The 14,219-nt window shown below is 42.5% G+C and overlaps 1 protein-coding gene across 1 annotated transcript in view; it reads right to left on the reverse strand.

The window, feature by feature from the left end:
- The window catches only part of NSF (N-ethylmaleimide sensitive factor, vesicle fusing ATPase), a 150,573-nt gene extending 141,408 nt beyond the window's left edge, over positions 1-9,165 (reverse strand). The window contains 1 exon segment of the mRNA XM_039477051.2: positions 9,066-9,165. Coding sequence (XP_039332985.1) covers positions 9,066-9,077 — 12 coding nt within the window. The 5' untranslated portion in view covers positions 9,078-9,165.
- Between the last annotated feature and the right edge of the window lie 5,054 nt (positions 9,166-14,219).

A 14,219-nucleotide genomic window follows, 5' to 3' on the forward strand; every position in this document is an offset into this window, starting at 1 on the left:
AGAGGATACTTTTTTAAAAAGTATCCTTTTTTAAGAGGATATCTTTTAAAAAGTATCCTCTTTTTTAAGAAAAAAAGTATTCTCTTTTTTTTTTTTTTTTTTGAGACGGAGTTTCACTCTTGTTACCCAGGCTGGAGTGCAATGGCGCGATCTCGGCTCACTGCAACCTCCGCCTCCTGGGCTCAGGCAATTCTCCTGCCTCAGCCTCCTGAGTAGCTGGGATTATAGGCACGCGCCACCACGCCCAGCTAATTTTTTGTATTTTTAGTAGAGACGGGGTTTCACCATGTTGACCAGGATGGTCTTGATCTCTCGACCTCGTGATCCACCCGCCTCGGCCTCCCAAAGTGCTGGGATTACAGGCTTGAGCCACTGCGCCCGGCCTTAAAAGTATCCTCTTTTAAACAACTTAAGTTGTTTAAGAATTCCCAGAATTCATATGGAAAAGTTGTTCCCAGAATTCATATGGAAAAGAGCCAAGAAATGCCAAATTAAGAAAGGTAATGAAGGGTATGAAATAACAAGAACAATTTTAAAGCTACAGCAATTAAAACAGTGTTATTGATGCACATATGGACAAACAGAATTATGAAACAGAACAGAGAGGACACTCAGACCCACATGTACATGGGAACTGGTTATACTACAGAGATAGCATTGCAAATCAGTAGAGGAGAAAGAAGGACTCAATAAATTATATTGAATCAACTGGTTATACATATGGAAAATATAAAAATTAGTTCATAATTTAAACCAAACACAAAAATAAATTCCTGATGAATTAATCACCAAAATGTGCAAGCAAAATTTTAAAACTTTTATAAGAAAATGATTTCAGAGTGGGGAAAGATTTCTTGAAAAACACATAAAAGCACAAATCATCAAGGTAAAAAAAATGGATAATTATAACTATAAAATTTAAATCTAAAACTCTATAAACAACATGAAAAGACCATCACTGTCTGGGAGAAGCTATTTACAACAAAGGATTAGAATCCAAAGCATACCTTACTCCCCAAAAAAGGGAAAATTCTATCCATCAATAAAAATACAAAGCCCAAATGAAAAAATGAGCAAATATACAAAGGTAATTCACAGAAGGGGAAATCCCAATGACCAATTTGAAAATGCTTAATCTCACTAGTAATGAGGAAAACATGCAAACTTAAACAATAGTTTTACACCTATATTGTAAAAGTTAAAATGTCAGCAATATTAAGTGTTGGAGAGGATATAAATAACAGGTACTCATAAACTGTTAGTGAGAGTATAAGCTGGCATAACTAGGTAAAAATGAGTACGACTTATCACCCAGCAATTCTACCTCTGGACATATATGCCAACTCTTACATACACACGCATGGAGACATATACGGTCATGCGTTGCTTAATGACAGGGATATATTCTGAGAAATGTGTCACCAGGTGATTTCATCGTTATGTGAATATCAGAGAGTGTACTTATACAAACCTAGATGGTATAGCCTATTGCTCCTAGACTACAAACCTGTACAGCATGTTACAGCACCAAATGCTGTAGGCAACTGTATCATAATGGTTAAGTAATCGTGTATTGAAACATACGTAAGGTAGAGTAAATATATGGCATTATAATCTTATGGGATAACCTTCCTACCTGCAGTCCATCACTGACCAAAATATCGTTAATGTGGGAATGGCACTTGACTAAAATAATGTACACTCCAGGAAAAATAAAAGTGGAAACTGCCTAAATGTCCTTTAATAAGAAAACAGATAATTGTGGTATAGTCACAAAACAGAATACTACAGAGTAGCTAATCAGAATTGGCTCACTATATATCAACAGAACTAAGTATCAAAACTATTTTAAGTGAAAAATGCAGGTTGCAGAAGGAAAGATGTAGCATAAAACCATTATATACATTTTAAAAACACACAAGGCAATATATTGTTTATGAGCATAAACATACATAGATACAGACAGAATCTATACCAACTTCAGGACAGTGGTCACTTCTGGGAAAGGCCAGTGGACTCTGCCAGGTGTGGTGGGTCTCACCCATAACCACAGCTACTCAGAAGGCTGAGGTGGGAGCATCAGTTGAGGCCAGGAGTTGACACTAGCCTGAGCAACACAGCAAGACCCTATCTCTAAAAAAAATTTTAAAAACGTAGCCAGGTGTGGCAGCACACTTCTGCTAGTCCAAGCTACTCTGGAGGCTGAGGCAGGAAGACTGCTTGAGCCCAGGAGTGTGAAGCTGCAGTGAACTATGACTGAGCCACTGCACTCCAGCCCAGGCCACCGAGTGAGACTAAGTCTCTAAAAAAAATAAAAAATAAAAAAATAAAAAGGATGCAATACAAAGGAGATTCAATTGGATCTGTAATGTTCTATTTTTAAAAAGATAAATATCTGAAGCAGATATTATGTTAACATTTCTTAAACCTAAGTGGTAATCACATGAATATATGTTATTCACTGTACTTTTCATCTTGTTTGAAATCTCTTAAAGTGTGCAAGTTAGGCCAGGTGCAGTGACTCATGCCTGTAATCCCAGCACTTTGGGAGGCTGAGGCAGGTAGATCATGCGGTCAGGAGATCGAGACCATCTGGCAAACATGGTGAAACGTCGTCTCTACTAAATATATGAAAATTAGCCAGGCATGGTGGCACACGCCTGTAGTCCCAGCTACTCAGGAGGCTGAGGCAGGAGCATCACTTGAACCAAGGAGGCAGCAGGTTGAAGTGAGCCAAGATCACCACCACTGCACTCCAGTCTAGGCAACAGAGCAAGACTCTGTCTCAAAAAAAAAAAAAAAAAAAAAAAAAAGTGTGCATGAATTACACTCATTCAAAACTACAGGGCTTCCAGAAACAGTTACATCTACACAAGGAATATTTAGTTTTCCCTATTAAAAATAAGTTGGAAATTAGGAGTTTAAATCACTAGGAAACTGAAGTCAGTATAAGGTAGGTCTCAGAGCTCCATTAAGGGTATCAGTACCAAAATATAAAAGAGTATTTCGCCGGGCGCGGTGGCTCACGCCTGTAATCCCAGCACTTTGGGAGGCCAAGGCGGGTGGATCACAAAGTCAAGAGATCGAGACCATCCTGGTCAACATGGTAAAACCCTGTCTCTACTAAAAATACAAAAAATTAGCTGGGCATGGTGGCACGTGCCTGTAATCCCAGCTACTCAGGAGGCTGAGGCAGGAGAATTGCCTGAACTCAGGAGGCAGAGGTTGCGGTGAGCTGAGATCGCGCCATTGCACTCCAGTCTGGGTAACAAGAGCAAAACTCCGTCTCAAAAAAAAAAGAGTATTTCAGTGAGAGATTTTCATTTAAAATACCACAGCCAGAATATAGATGCTTTAAAAAGCATTACAGCAAGTGCTTAGTGTATTGCCCAATGCAGGTATTTGCAAGGGTTCACTCTTCTGCCAATTCCAGAATTTTCAATGATAAGATAATATACATTACCTTATACATTTGCACAACTTAAATATTTGAAAAAAGAGTAACTCCATCCTACACATAAATTCCTCTGGCTTTCAGAAAAAAGCACCTATCTAATGGTCCTTTAAATAATTCTGTTTTGTTTCCTAAAATTCATTACATTTGAAGATACTTTAAAAAATATCTACTAAAAAGTGATATACAAAACCAGTAACCACTGCATATAAGACTGCAGAAAGTTGATACGCTTTGGACAAACTTTCATTTACGAAATGGACTACCAAACACCTTAGAGTATTTATTTTTGATTTGTGGTACTGCACATGAGCGACCCCAATCTACAGCTTGAGTTCCAAAGTTTCATCTAAAAGTTTATTTGGTAATGATGTCATTCACCCACAAAATGTTATAAATGGCCAGATTTCTAAACAAAGGTAAAGCAGATGTGGTACATGTACACAATGGAATACTATTCAGCCTTAAAAACAAATGAAATCATATCATTTGTAGCAACATGGATGGAACTGGAGGTCATTCTCTTAAGTGAAATAAGCCAGGCACAAAAAGACAAATATTGCATGTTTTCACTTACATGTGGGAGCTACAAAATTTGAACACATGGAGGTAGAGAGTGGAAAAACAGATGACAGAGACTGGGAAGGGGGAGTAAGGTAAAAAGATCAAGTGAGGTAATTCAATGTTCGATAGCTAAGTAGTATGACTATACTTAATATATTGTACTCACGTACCCTGACTTGATCGCTACACATTAAACACATGTAAAAATTTTTTCATGTACTCCAAAATATACACAAATTTTAAAAAAGTATTGCAACAAGGTGAACTGTTTGCTAAACATCACTAAGTAGTTACTAGAAAATAAAGGCTATCAGAAGAAATGATAGACAATCAGGCCAAAGTTGTTCAGATTTTCCAAAAGGTAGACGATAGTTTCTGAACATTATTATGTCCAAAAAGTTCTAGATAATGGAGTAAATCTAGTCTTCATTACACCCTTGCAACTAATTTGGTGAACTAGGTAACAGTACCAGACTGATCAGAATTCAAATCTTGACTCTGCTTCTTGCTGGCTATGTGAACCTGGCAAGTTACTAAATCAATCCCTCTCCCGCTCTGTAAAACACAAAGATAGTACTGCCTACTTTGTAGGGTTGTTTTGTTGGGATTAAATGAGCTACATTTGTACTTAAGCAATAGTACCCAAGTGTATCAAGTACCAGTCTAGAGGTGGGTCACTGGCAACATGCTTAAAGGTCATTTCTGACCCTGTCTTATTCTATCCTTTACCAGTAACTCAAATGTAGAAACAGAAGTCATGATTAAACCTACAGAATTAACAAAACTGGAAAAGACAGCTACTAAGTTTCCTAACACGAAAGAATTAAGAATCCAGATTACCTCAACAAATAGCAGACATGCCCTGATCTAAAAAATAAATTGTAGAAGGATAAGATCTTGGTTTAGGTTCAACAAAACTGCTCTAAACCTAGAATGGAGCTAGGGAGCTGATTTTAAAAGAACATGAATTTTCATTGACTACAAGCTCAGTATGAGCCAAGAATGTGATTTACTGTAGAAAAAAAAAAGCTAATACAATTTTATCTGTTATGAATAATGGTAATGTCCGTCTCAAGAGAATAACAGCTCAAGTACATTCTTCTCTGATCACTGTGTTCAACTCTCAGCACATTTTAGAAGAAAGGGTTTGGAATATGAAATATGCTAGGAATTGGGGGATGTTTGACTTGCAAATCAGAAAATCTGAGGAGCTATGTAACCTGTCTTCAAGTAAATGATTAGCTTGAGTAGCTATCACATGGAAAAAGAATTGTGTTTAGTTCCATATTGCTTTAAACAGCAGAAATAGTAACTGTGTAAAAGTTACATGGAACTCCAGATAACAAGACCTAACACAGCTGTATGACATTATGGACAAGCTTCAGCTTAATATACCATCTATCACCAGAGTGTTCAGAGATTGGTTCATTTTCAACAAAAATGTATCAAGTAAGTAGGTCCCAGAAGGTACACAAAGTGCAGTTGATAATGAGTAAATAACTTGTATGTTCTCTGCTTTTCACTGAGATTAAGTGGTAGAAGCAAATAATAACACACACTCAAAGTAACAAAAAGATAAATCTCTAAGGAGAGGAATACGGTTCTTCAAGCCTATATAACAAAGGATCCTGACTTACAATGTGGGGTGAGAATAGGCCTCCCTTGAGTAGCTGAGTGATGTCTGAGTAGGAGGTAAATGGCTGGGGAAAGAAGATTACAAAGAAAGGAAATGCCACATGCAAAGACCTCGTGGTAAGAGAAGCTACAGGTTCAAGGAATTGAAAGGCTTATTTACCATATAACCTGAGCACAAAGAGTAAAAGAGTGGAGAAAAGCAGGAGCAGAACAACAGCGAGCCTTGAAGGCCTCATTAAGGATTTGGTCTTCTCCCAAAAGTAACGGGATGCTGAGGAGGGGTTTAAGTACAAACGGGCAAGGGAAGGAACAATCAATGTCGAGAATGAATTGGAGGTGGGCCGTATACTCTAAGAAGACTACTTGGGAGGCCGGGCACCATGGCTCACACCTGTAATCTCAGCACTTTGGGAGGCTGAGGCTGGTGAATCATCTGAGGTCAGGAGTTCAAGACCAGCCTGGCCTACATGGTGAAAAATACTAAAAATACAAAAATTAGCTGGGCATGGTGGTGGGCACCTGTAATCCCAGCTACTCAGGAAGCTGAGACAGGAACGGCTTGAACCTGGGAGGTGGAGGTTGCACCTCCCAGGTGAGAGGGCGCCACTGCACCCCAGCCTGGGTGACAAGAGCAAAACTCCGTCTCAAAAAATAAAAAAGACTACTTGGGAGTTTCCTGCAGTAGTCCAGACCAGAAATGATGGCAGTTTGGGAAAAGCAGGTAAAAATGAAGATGTGGAAAGCTGGACAGACTGGAGATTTTTAGGTTAAAAATCTCCATGTGACCAGTCCAGCTAGTCCAGCGGTGATTTGGATCTAGTTTAAAGCAACCATTCCTCCAAGCCAGAGTCTTTGGCCCTAATTAAATACCTTTATGGGGGGTAGGAGAAGAACTCCCACAACTTTTACTGGAAGGTAGGGCAGAGGACATGCTAAAAGAAGAGATACAAAGGGTGACCCACCCTCTCCCTCCCCCAGATTCCCAGCCTATATAACTGGATGGATGATGGTATCATTTAGTAAGCTATTCCTATCTCACTGGATAGGTGCAGATGGTCCCTGACTTACAATGGTTTGACTTAACATTTTTCAACTTTACAATAGGACAAAGGTGATGATATTCAGCAGAAACTGTACTTTGAGGATCTACACAACCATTCTGTTTTTCACTATCAGCACAGCAATAAATGACATAAGGTATCCAACATTTTATAATACAGGTTTATGTAAGATGATTTTGTCCAACTGTAGGCTAATGTAAGTGTTCTGGACATGTGTAAAGAAGGTAGGATAGGCTAAGCTACAATGTTAGGTAAATCAGGTGTATTAAATACATTTTCACCTTCTGATACTTTCAGCTTACAGTGGGTTTATTGGAAGGTAGCTGCATCGTTAAGTCGAGGAGCATCTGCACAAGTTAGGTAGGCTAAGATCCTGAGTTCAGAGTTGGACAAGCTGAGCTTCAGGGGCCTTGATTTTATTTTGTTTATTTATTATTATCATTATTATTTTGAGACAGAGTCTTGCTCTGTCGCCCAGGCTGGAGTGCAGTGGCGCGATCTCGGCTCACCACAACCTCCACCTCCCTGGTTCAAGCAATTTCCCTCCCTCCCTAGTGGCTGGGATTACAGGCACATGCCACCACGCCCAGCTATTTTTTTGGTATTTTTAGTAGAGATGGGGTTTCACCATGTTGGCCAGACTGGTGGATCATCTTGACCTCAGATGATCCACCCACCTCGGCCTCTAAAGTGCTGAGATTACAGATGTGAGCCACTGCACCCAGCCCAGGGGCCTGGATTTTAAATAGGCAGTTGGACGTATTAACCTGGAACTTAAAGGGCATATCTAGACTGGGGGTAAAATATTGAGAATCACTAGCATTACAGACAGTTGTAGCTATGGGCTTAGAAGAAATTGAGCAGAAAATTGAGTGAGAAGATGGCCTTTGAGGAAATACCAGCAATGTATATAACAAAGTAGAGGAGGGTGAGTCTGCAAAAGAGAGGTCAGAGTCAAACCAGGAGTGAGGCATCCCAGAAGGCATGGGAAGAGTGTTTTCCATCAAGGAGGCCACGGTCAGCAATGTCAAATGCTACTGAGACATCAAATAAGACGAAGATTGAAAAGTATCAAGTTGAGGGATAGGCTTCAGTGGGATGATGGGGCAGAAATCAGACTGCAGTAGGTTGAGGGGTGAGTAGGTGGTAAGCAAATGGAAGACAATAAATACAGACAACTCTATCAAATTTCCTGCTGTAAAGTGGGAAGGGAAAAGGTGACAGCTGTGAGGGTGGGGGACGGGTTTGTTCTAAGATAGAGAACTTGATTATGTTAAGAAGGAACAGGTGAATATACAGATAGAGTCTGAAGTACTGGGAGGACTAGCCTTAAAAGGAGAGGCTATGGGAGAAAGGAAGCAAAAGCAGCTAAGCTAAACGACCTTTAAGGTCCCTTCTAACTCCAGAATCTCATGACCTGCAAGTTCCTTTAGATAGGGCATTTGCATATATGCATAAATCTACGCAAACTTATTCAAATATTCTGGCATAAACGGATCAGTCAAGCACATCTTTCGCCCCCCAGTGACGCAGTTAATGTCCTCAGGTTTATGACCAGTGTTATCTCTGGGCAGGACTCATGCCTTGACAGCTTTTTAGCTCAAGGCAGACTGCAATACAGCACTCAACCAGCTCTATCCCTTCTCGCCAAACCCATCCTACCCAGGGATCCTGAAGGCTAAAGGAGGAAGTAAATGTAAAACCCTGAAACTACAGCATATCCTGCTGCATTCGAAGCAACTGTCATTCATAACAAAACGTGACACCCCAAATCCATCCTCGCGCCAAGCTAAAGCCAATTCCTGCCTGACCCGACAGTTGACAGGTCCCTCAATGGCCGGGCTTTAACACTAGAAGTCATTGGCACCCCCTTCCTCTTTCCCAACAACCTTTTGTTTGTGAAGAGCCAAACACCGGTTCCTGATGATCTTTCCCACACCCCTCGCCCCGAATGCAGCGGACGTGTTCCCCGCAGTTACTCCGGCGCCCCCTAAAAAGCCCTCACAAGGGGGTGCGGAGAGACCCCCAGAGTCCGTCAGAAGGGGCTTCGGCGAGCGCGACCCTGCGGCTGTGTGGAGGACAAGGAAAACAAGCCCCAAGGGATGGGAAACCAGGATGAAAGGAGGCGCAGCAGACGCGGGTAACGAGGGGGTCATCTCCCCTCGAGGGGGGTGGAGTTGCTGAGGAGGGCTAATCCCCTGCTACCGCTCCCCTGCTCCCCTCAAGCCCTCCTCTGGCCTCGCGCCCCATTGCTAGGATTCACACCCTCTCCCCTGGGGCCGCCCGGACCCCCGAGTGCTCGCGAGCCCGGCGCCCCTGCCTCGAGCCTGGGCTCCCTGACCGGCACTCACCCGGCCCGCCATCTTCGCCAACACGTCCGGCTTGGCTGCTGCAGCCCAGCGCTCAGCAGAGCCCGCCCCCGCCGCGCGCGCGTCCCCGCCGCCCGCCCTCGCGCAGGCGCGCACGTCCCCAGCCGCGTCCCCGGCGTCCTCCCTCCACAGGGCGCGCGCGGGCTGGGCGGCCGCCGGGGGCGCGCGGGGCGGGCAGAGCGGCGGCGCCATTTTGGCTGGAGCTTCCTGCTTCCTGTCGGCTGCAGGGACGCTTTTCGGTGGGTGACTTTGTTTTCAGCGTGGACGTCCGTCCGCCGCGCGGTCGAGGCCACCCCCCGCCCCCGAGTCTCATCCCTCATGGCCGTTCGCGCCGGAATTTGTCGTAAGGGCTTTGATGTTTCCGTTCACTTATCCCTTTGCCCGCTGCTGTTCGCCTCCGAATGACCGTTTTGCTCTGCGCTTCCAGACTCACTTAAACGTGATCTGGCCGGTGAGAGCGCCCAGCGCAGTCGCTGGCTTCCCCCAAAAAAGATCAGATCCGTGGAGTTGGTTCTGGATTCAAATTCTCCGTGAATTTAGACTTTTCTTTGTAGGCGTACTTGTTTTCAACCTGGGATTGTCATCGTTGGCAGTTTTATGTGTAACCTGGAAAACTCAATATATTATTCAGATTTGAAGGTGAATTGTGATTATTTTTATACATTATTTTATTTTTATTATTATTTGCCTTTATAAATAAAAGTCAACGAGTATCTTACACAACTTTTTTCCCAGTATTGTTTCGTTTTAGAAAACATATATGGTAGAATTTGAATAAAATATGCCCTAAATTCAGCTTTGTTGAACCTCGATGTTGCCACCATACCATTTCTTCACTGGAATCTCAGAGTATCTGACTTCCAGCACCCTGGAAGGAGAAAGATTCTGCCAAATGGATTCTCTGGTGCCTTTATTGACCCCACTGTCATTTATCACTTCGTATTTGCACAAGACTATAGAGAATGATAGGATTTGTTAGCTTTCATTTCTCACAGTTAAATAGAATAAATCGGATTTTTCCTCCAACATGAGGAAAGAAGGGAAATAACTAGAGGAGCTGAGCATGCGTAGTGATTTAAATTTGAGAACCATTAAAATCAGAGAGTGATCTGAAGATGAACTAGGGACAGAAGAAAAATTCACGCCAATTTCATGAAGTCTTACACTGAACTTGAGGACCAGGGTGCTTCATTGATCAAATCAGATGTTAGCTAAATCTTGGGTGGATCAGAAAGGTTATCAGGAAAGATAGGAAACTAGTGAGTTCTGATCTACTAATTTGCAGAAGCTATAAAAACAAGTGTTAGAATGGCTTGGGGAATCCAAAGGGTTAGGTAGTTTTCTTTGTCTCTATCTGCCCTCACCTGTATAGCTTCATCTCTCTGAGCCCGGTTTCCTTATTTGTTTTTGTTTGTTTCTGAGAAGGAGTTGTGCTCTGTCACCCAGGCTGGAGTGCAGTGGCGTGATCTCGGTTCACTGCAACCTCCGCCTCCTGGGTTCCAGCGATTCTCCTGCCTCAGCCTCCCAAGTGGCTGGTATTACAGGCACCTGCCACCATGCCCAGCTAAATTTAGTATTTCTAGTAGAGACAGGGTTTTGCCATGTTGTCCAGGTTGGTCTCAAACTCCTGGCCTCAGATGATCCACTGCCTTGGCCTCCCAAAGTTCTGGGATTACAGAGGTGAGCCACCACACTTTGCCTAGTTTCCTTATTTGTATAATAAGAGGTATAATTAAATACATTTAATGGTTGTATCTTTTTTTTTCTTTTTGACACTTTGAATTTGAACCTAGAAGTCAAAGAGATTTTGTCCAAATAATTACCAGATCCAGAATATGACATTGGTTCTCAGTCTAATGATCTGACATTATTTCCAACCTTGAAAATAATGCAAATGTGTTTCTCCATATGGCTGGTTAGTTTGTCATGTTTTACTAGTTAAGCTAGATTGCAAGTACAAATGTCTTCATTTCTCAAACAAGGAGGAATATTTATCATCTTGAAAGGATATGCCTGCTGCAGAGTTTCCAGTGTATCAGCTTACAGGTGTATCTGCCCATTATAAGAAGCCCTCTGTGCCTTCTCACAAGTAGTAAAAATTAAATAGAATCATTTGCACAGCGCTGCAGGGCCTGCCAAAGAAATTGCAGGCAAACATAGCTCTTGTCCTTAAGGTCCTTAGCATCCAGCAGGAGGGGAAAGATTCTAAGACATTGCTCCAGATACTACACATCTCTGCATCCTGTTTGTGCCTTGCTCTGACATTCAAGGTCATCTTACAAACAGAGGGGTGCTGATTCTGCATCACGCTCTGAGTAATCGTTGCAGTGATAGTCAATAAGGAACAAATGTTTTTGCTGCCCCAATTTCACTCTGCCCTCTTCTGGTAACAGCTCCTCCAGTTCATGCAGCCTTGAAAGGACTGTCGGACCAGGTACCCTGCCTCGTCCTGGCCCAGGAGTAAGCAGGAACCCAAGTTCAATCAATCAGATGCTCTCTCTCCTAAGTAATTACAATCTTGAATACCTTGATAAATAAAGACAGAAATAGCCAGAGCTCATTTACTGCAATGATGACACCCTGAAGAGACCATTTGCTAGTTTTCTAGATCCCTGGAGTTTACCTGCTTTCTGTCATCTGCAAAATCTGATTGTCCCCCTTTGTCTTGATTTCTGGGAGTCATTTTCTCTTCCTAAGAAAAACCTCTGTCAGTTCTTCATCGATCCCTGAAATCCTTTTAACATGCTTTCCTTTTACAGTGAGAAAATTAGAAAGATGGCTAACAGAATGATTTAAATGTATCCTAGAGTGTAAATGACTAATATAATTTTCTAAGGACTGAAGGACTTTTGAGTCGGGGGGTAGGAGGTGAGACTAGGGAATGGGGCATAGGGGCAGTGGCAGGGTTTGACCAAGGTCTGTTCTTGCTGAACACAGCCCTTTGTGATCCAGTGTGATGGTTAATTTTGTGTCAGCTTGGCTGGGCCATGTTGTTCAGATACTTGATCAAATATTATTCTGGATGTTTCTGTGAGGGTGTTTTTGGATGAGTTTTACATTTAAATCTGTAGACTTTGAGTAAATAAGATTGCCCTCCATAATGTAGGTGGGTCTCATCCAGTCACTTGAAAGCCTGAATAGACAAAAAAATTCCTCATCCAGAACAAGAAGGAATTCCCTAGCAGGTTACCCGTGGACTAGAACTGTAACTCTTCCCTGGGCTTCCAGCATGCCAGCTTCTCTCATCAGATTTTAGGCTCCCCAAGTCTCCACAATTACATGAGTCAATTCCTTAAACTAAATTTCTTCCTATATGTATACACATTCTGTTAATTCAGTTTCTCTGAAGAACCCTGATGGATATAGTCAGTTTCCTATGAGTTTCAGGGATCTGATTCCTGGCTTTTGCAAAGTGAGCCTTAGTATCACCTGTTGCTCCCTGATAGGTAACCAACATCTGTAGGTGGAGACCTGATTCAAAGACTTAAAAACAGTGCACAGATAGAATTTTATGGTCAAATTATGTCCCATTAATCATCACTTAACATATGCTCCTTTGGAATGGGGCTGAATAACATTTTGGTTGTATAGACATTTGTTTTTGACGGTTGTGGTAACAGAATTAAACTGGGGGAAAAATAATTATCTTCTGTGATTTGTGGAATGAGGACAATATGGAACACAGAAGTGGGCAGATTACCATAATCCACTTTATTTAACAACGCAATTCCATTTCGTGATTTCATATTAATCAAAGGAAAACTACCTTTAGTCTGTGGAAACTGTAGGGTTAAATGAGTGGCACTGGGGACAGAGTTTTTAGTCGCTGCAGGGCTGTTTCAAACGTCTTCCAATGGGATTGTATGCAAGTGTTTCAGGGAACAGATCTGTTCAGTGAATTCACCATTGCATTGTAATTGTCAGAAGGCATCCTGCAATGTGTATGTGTGTGTGTGAAAGAGAGAGCAAGAGGAGAGAGACAGACAGAGAGATGAGGACCTGCACCTCCCGTCTTGCAGATGTCACTGTGAAGCATGCAGAGGTGATCTTCAGAGCCCTTTTCATACCCTTCCTGCTGCACCCCATCCTCTCTTTCCCAAGTTCTTTTGGTATTAGTAACCTCATGTATCACTCTCCCCAAAAGTGTTGGCAATTTAGGAGAATACTGACAGGTGGGCAGTGCCTAACCTAAGGAAACAAACCTCAAAAGGCCACACTTCAGAGACTGTGACACTGTACAGGGAGCCATCTGTGGATAGAAAGCCTTCTGTTGCCCCTCCAATCATAACTCACAGGTCAGCCACACGTGCCATGCAAGGCCAGGCTTTCTGGGAGCTCTGTGAACATTCAGTTTTAGGATGATGGAGTTGCCATCTGTCTGTTTTCTGTCAGAGAAACCTGTTTTCTAAAATGATGGATAAAACTAGAGAACAGAGCAAAATGGAGAAAGGATATGGAATTTTAAAGTGAAAAGGAAGACCAGCTGATGCAATGCAGTATTCTAGCTGCAGTCAGTTGTGGGATGGGGTGGAGGTGTTTTAAATGAACATGTCTTTTCTCTTCGCAGGATCAAGGACAAACACCTATAGTCACAAAATCAATTCATTCTGGAAAGCCTGAGTGGGCAGGAGAGATGATAGAATCATCCGTGGAAAGGGAGGACTGTTGCTATGGAAACCAGATGATCCTTCAGTGGAGGCCCCAATGCACTTGCCAGGCTGCCTAAGTCTGTGTATTAACATCACGGGGCCAGAAGGCTGCCCGAATCTCTTTGAAAGGGATTTCAGATATTGGTCTGATGAGCCTTTATGCATCTTGAGAAAAGAAAATCAGTCTCCTGGGAGGGGCTGAGTTGCCTAGAGCCTTAAAACACTAGAGGCCCACACACCCACAACTGATTGGGGTAACCATATTGGCTACTCAAGACATTTCACAGGAGGACGTCCAAGAAGGTGTGTCTTAAGGATTCTCTTTTTTTTGAGATGGAGTCTTGCTCTGTTGCCCAGGCTATAGTGTAGTGGTGCAATCTTGACTCACTGCAATCTCCGCCTCCCAGGTTCAAGCGATTCTCCTGCCTCAGCCTCTCGAGTAGCTGGGATTACAGGCATGTGCCACCATGCCTAGCTAATTTTTTGT

This window comes from Saimiri boliviensis, chromosome 17 (genome assembly GCF_048565385.1).
Source record: "Saimiri boliviensis isolate mSaiBol1 chromosome 17, mSaiBol1.pri, whole genome shotgun sequence".
Classification (NCBI taxonomy): Eukaryota; Metazoa; Chordata; class Mammalia; order Primates; family Cebidae; genus Saimiri; species Saimiri boliviensis.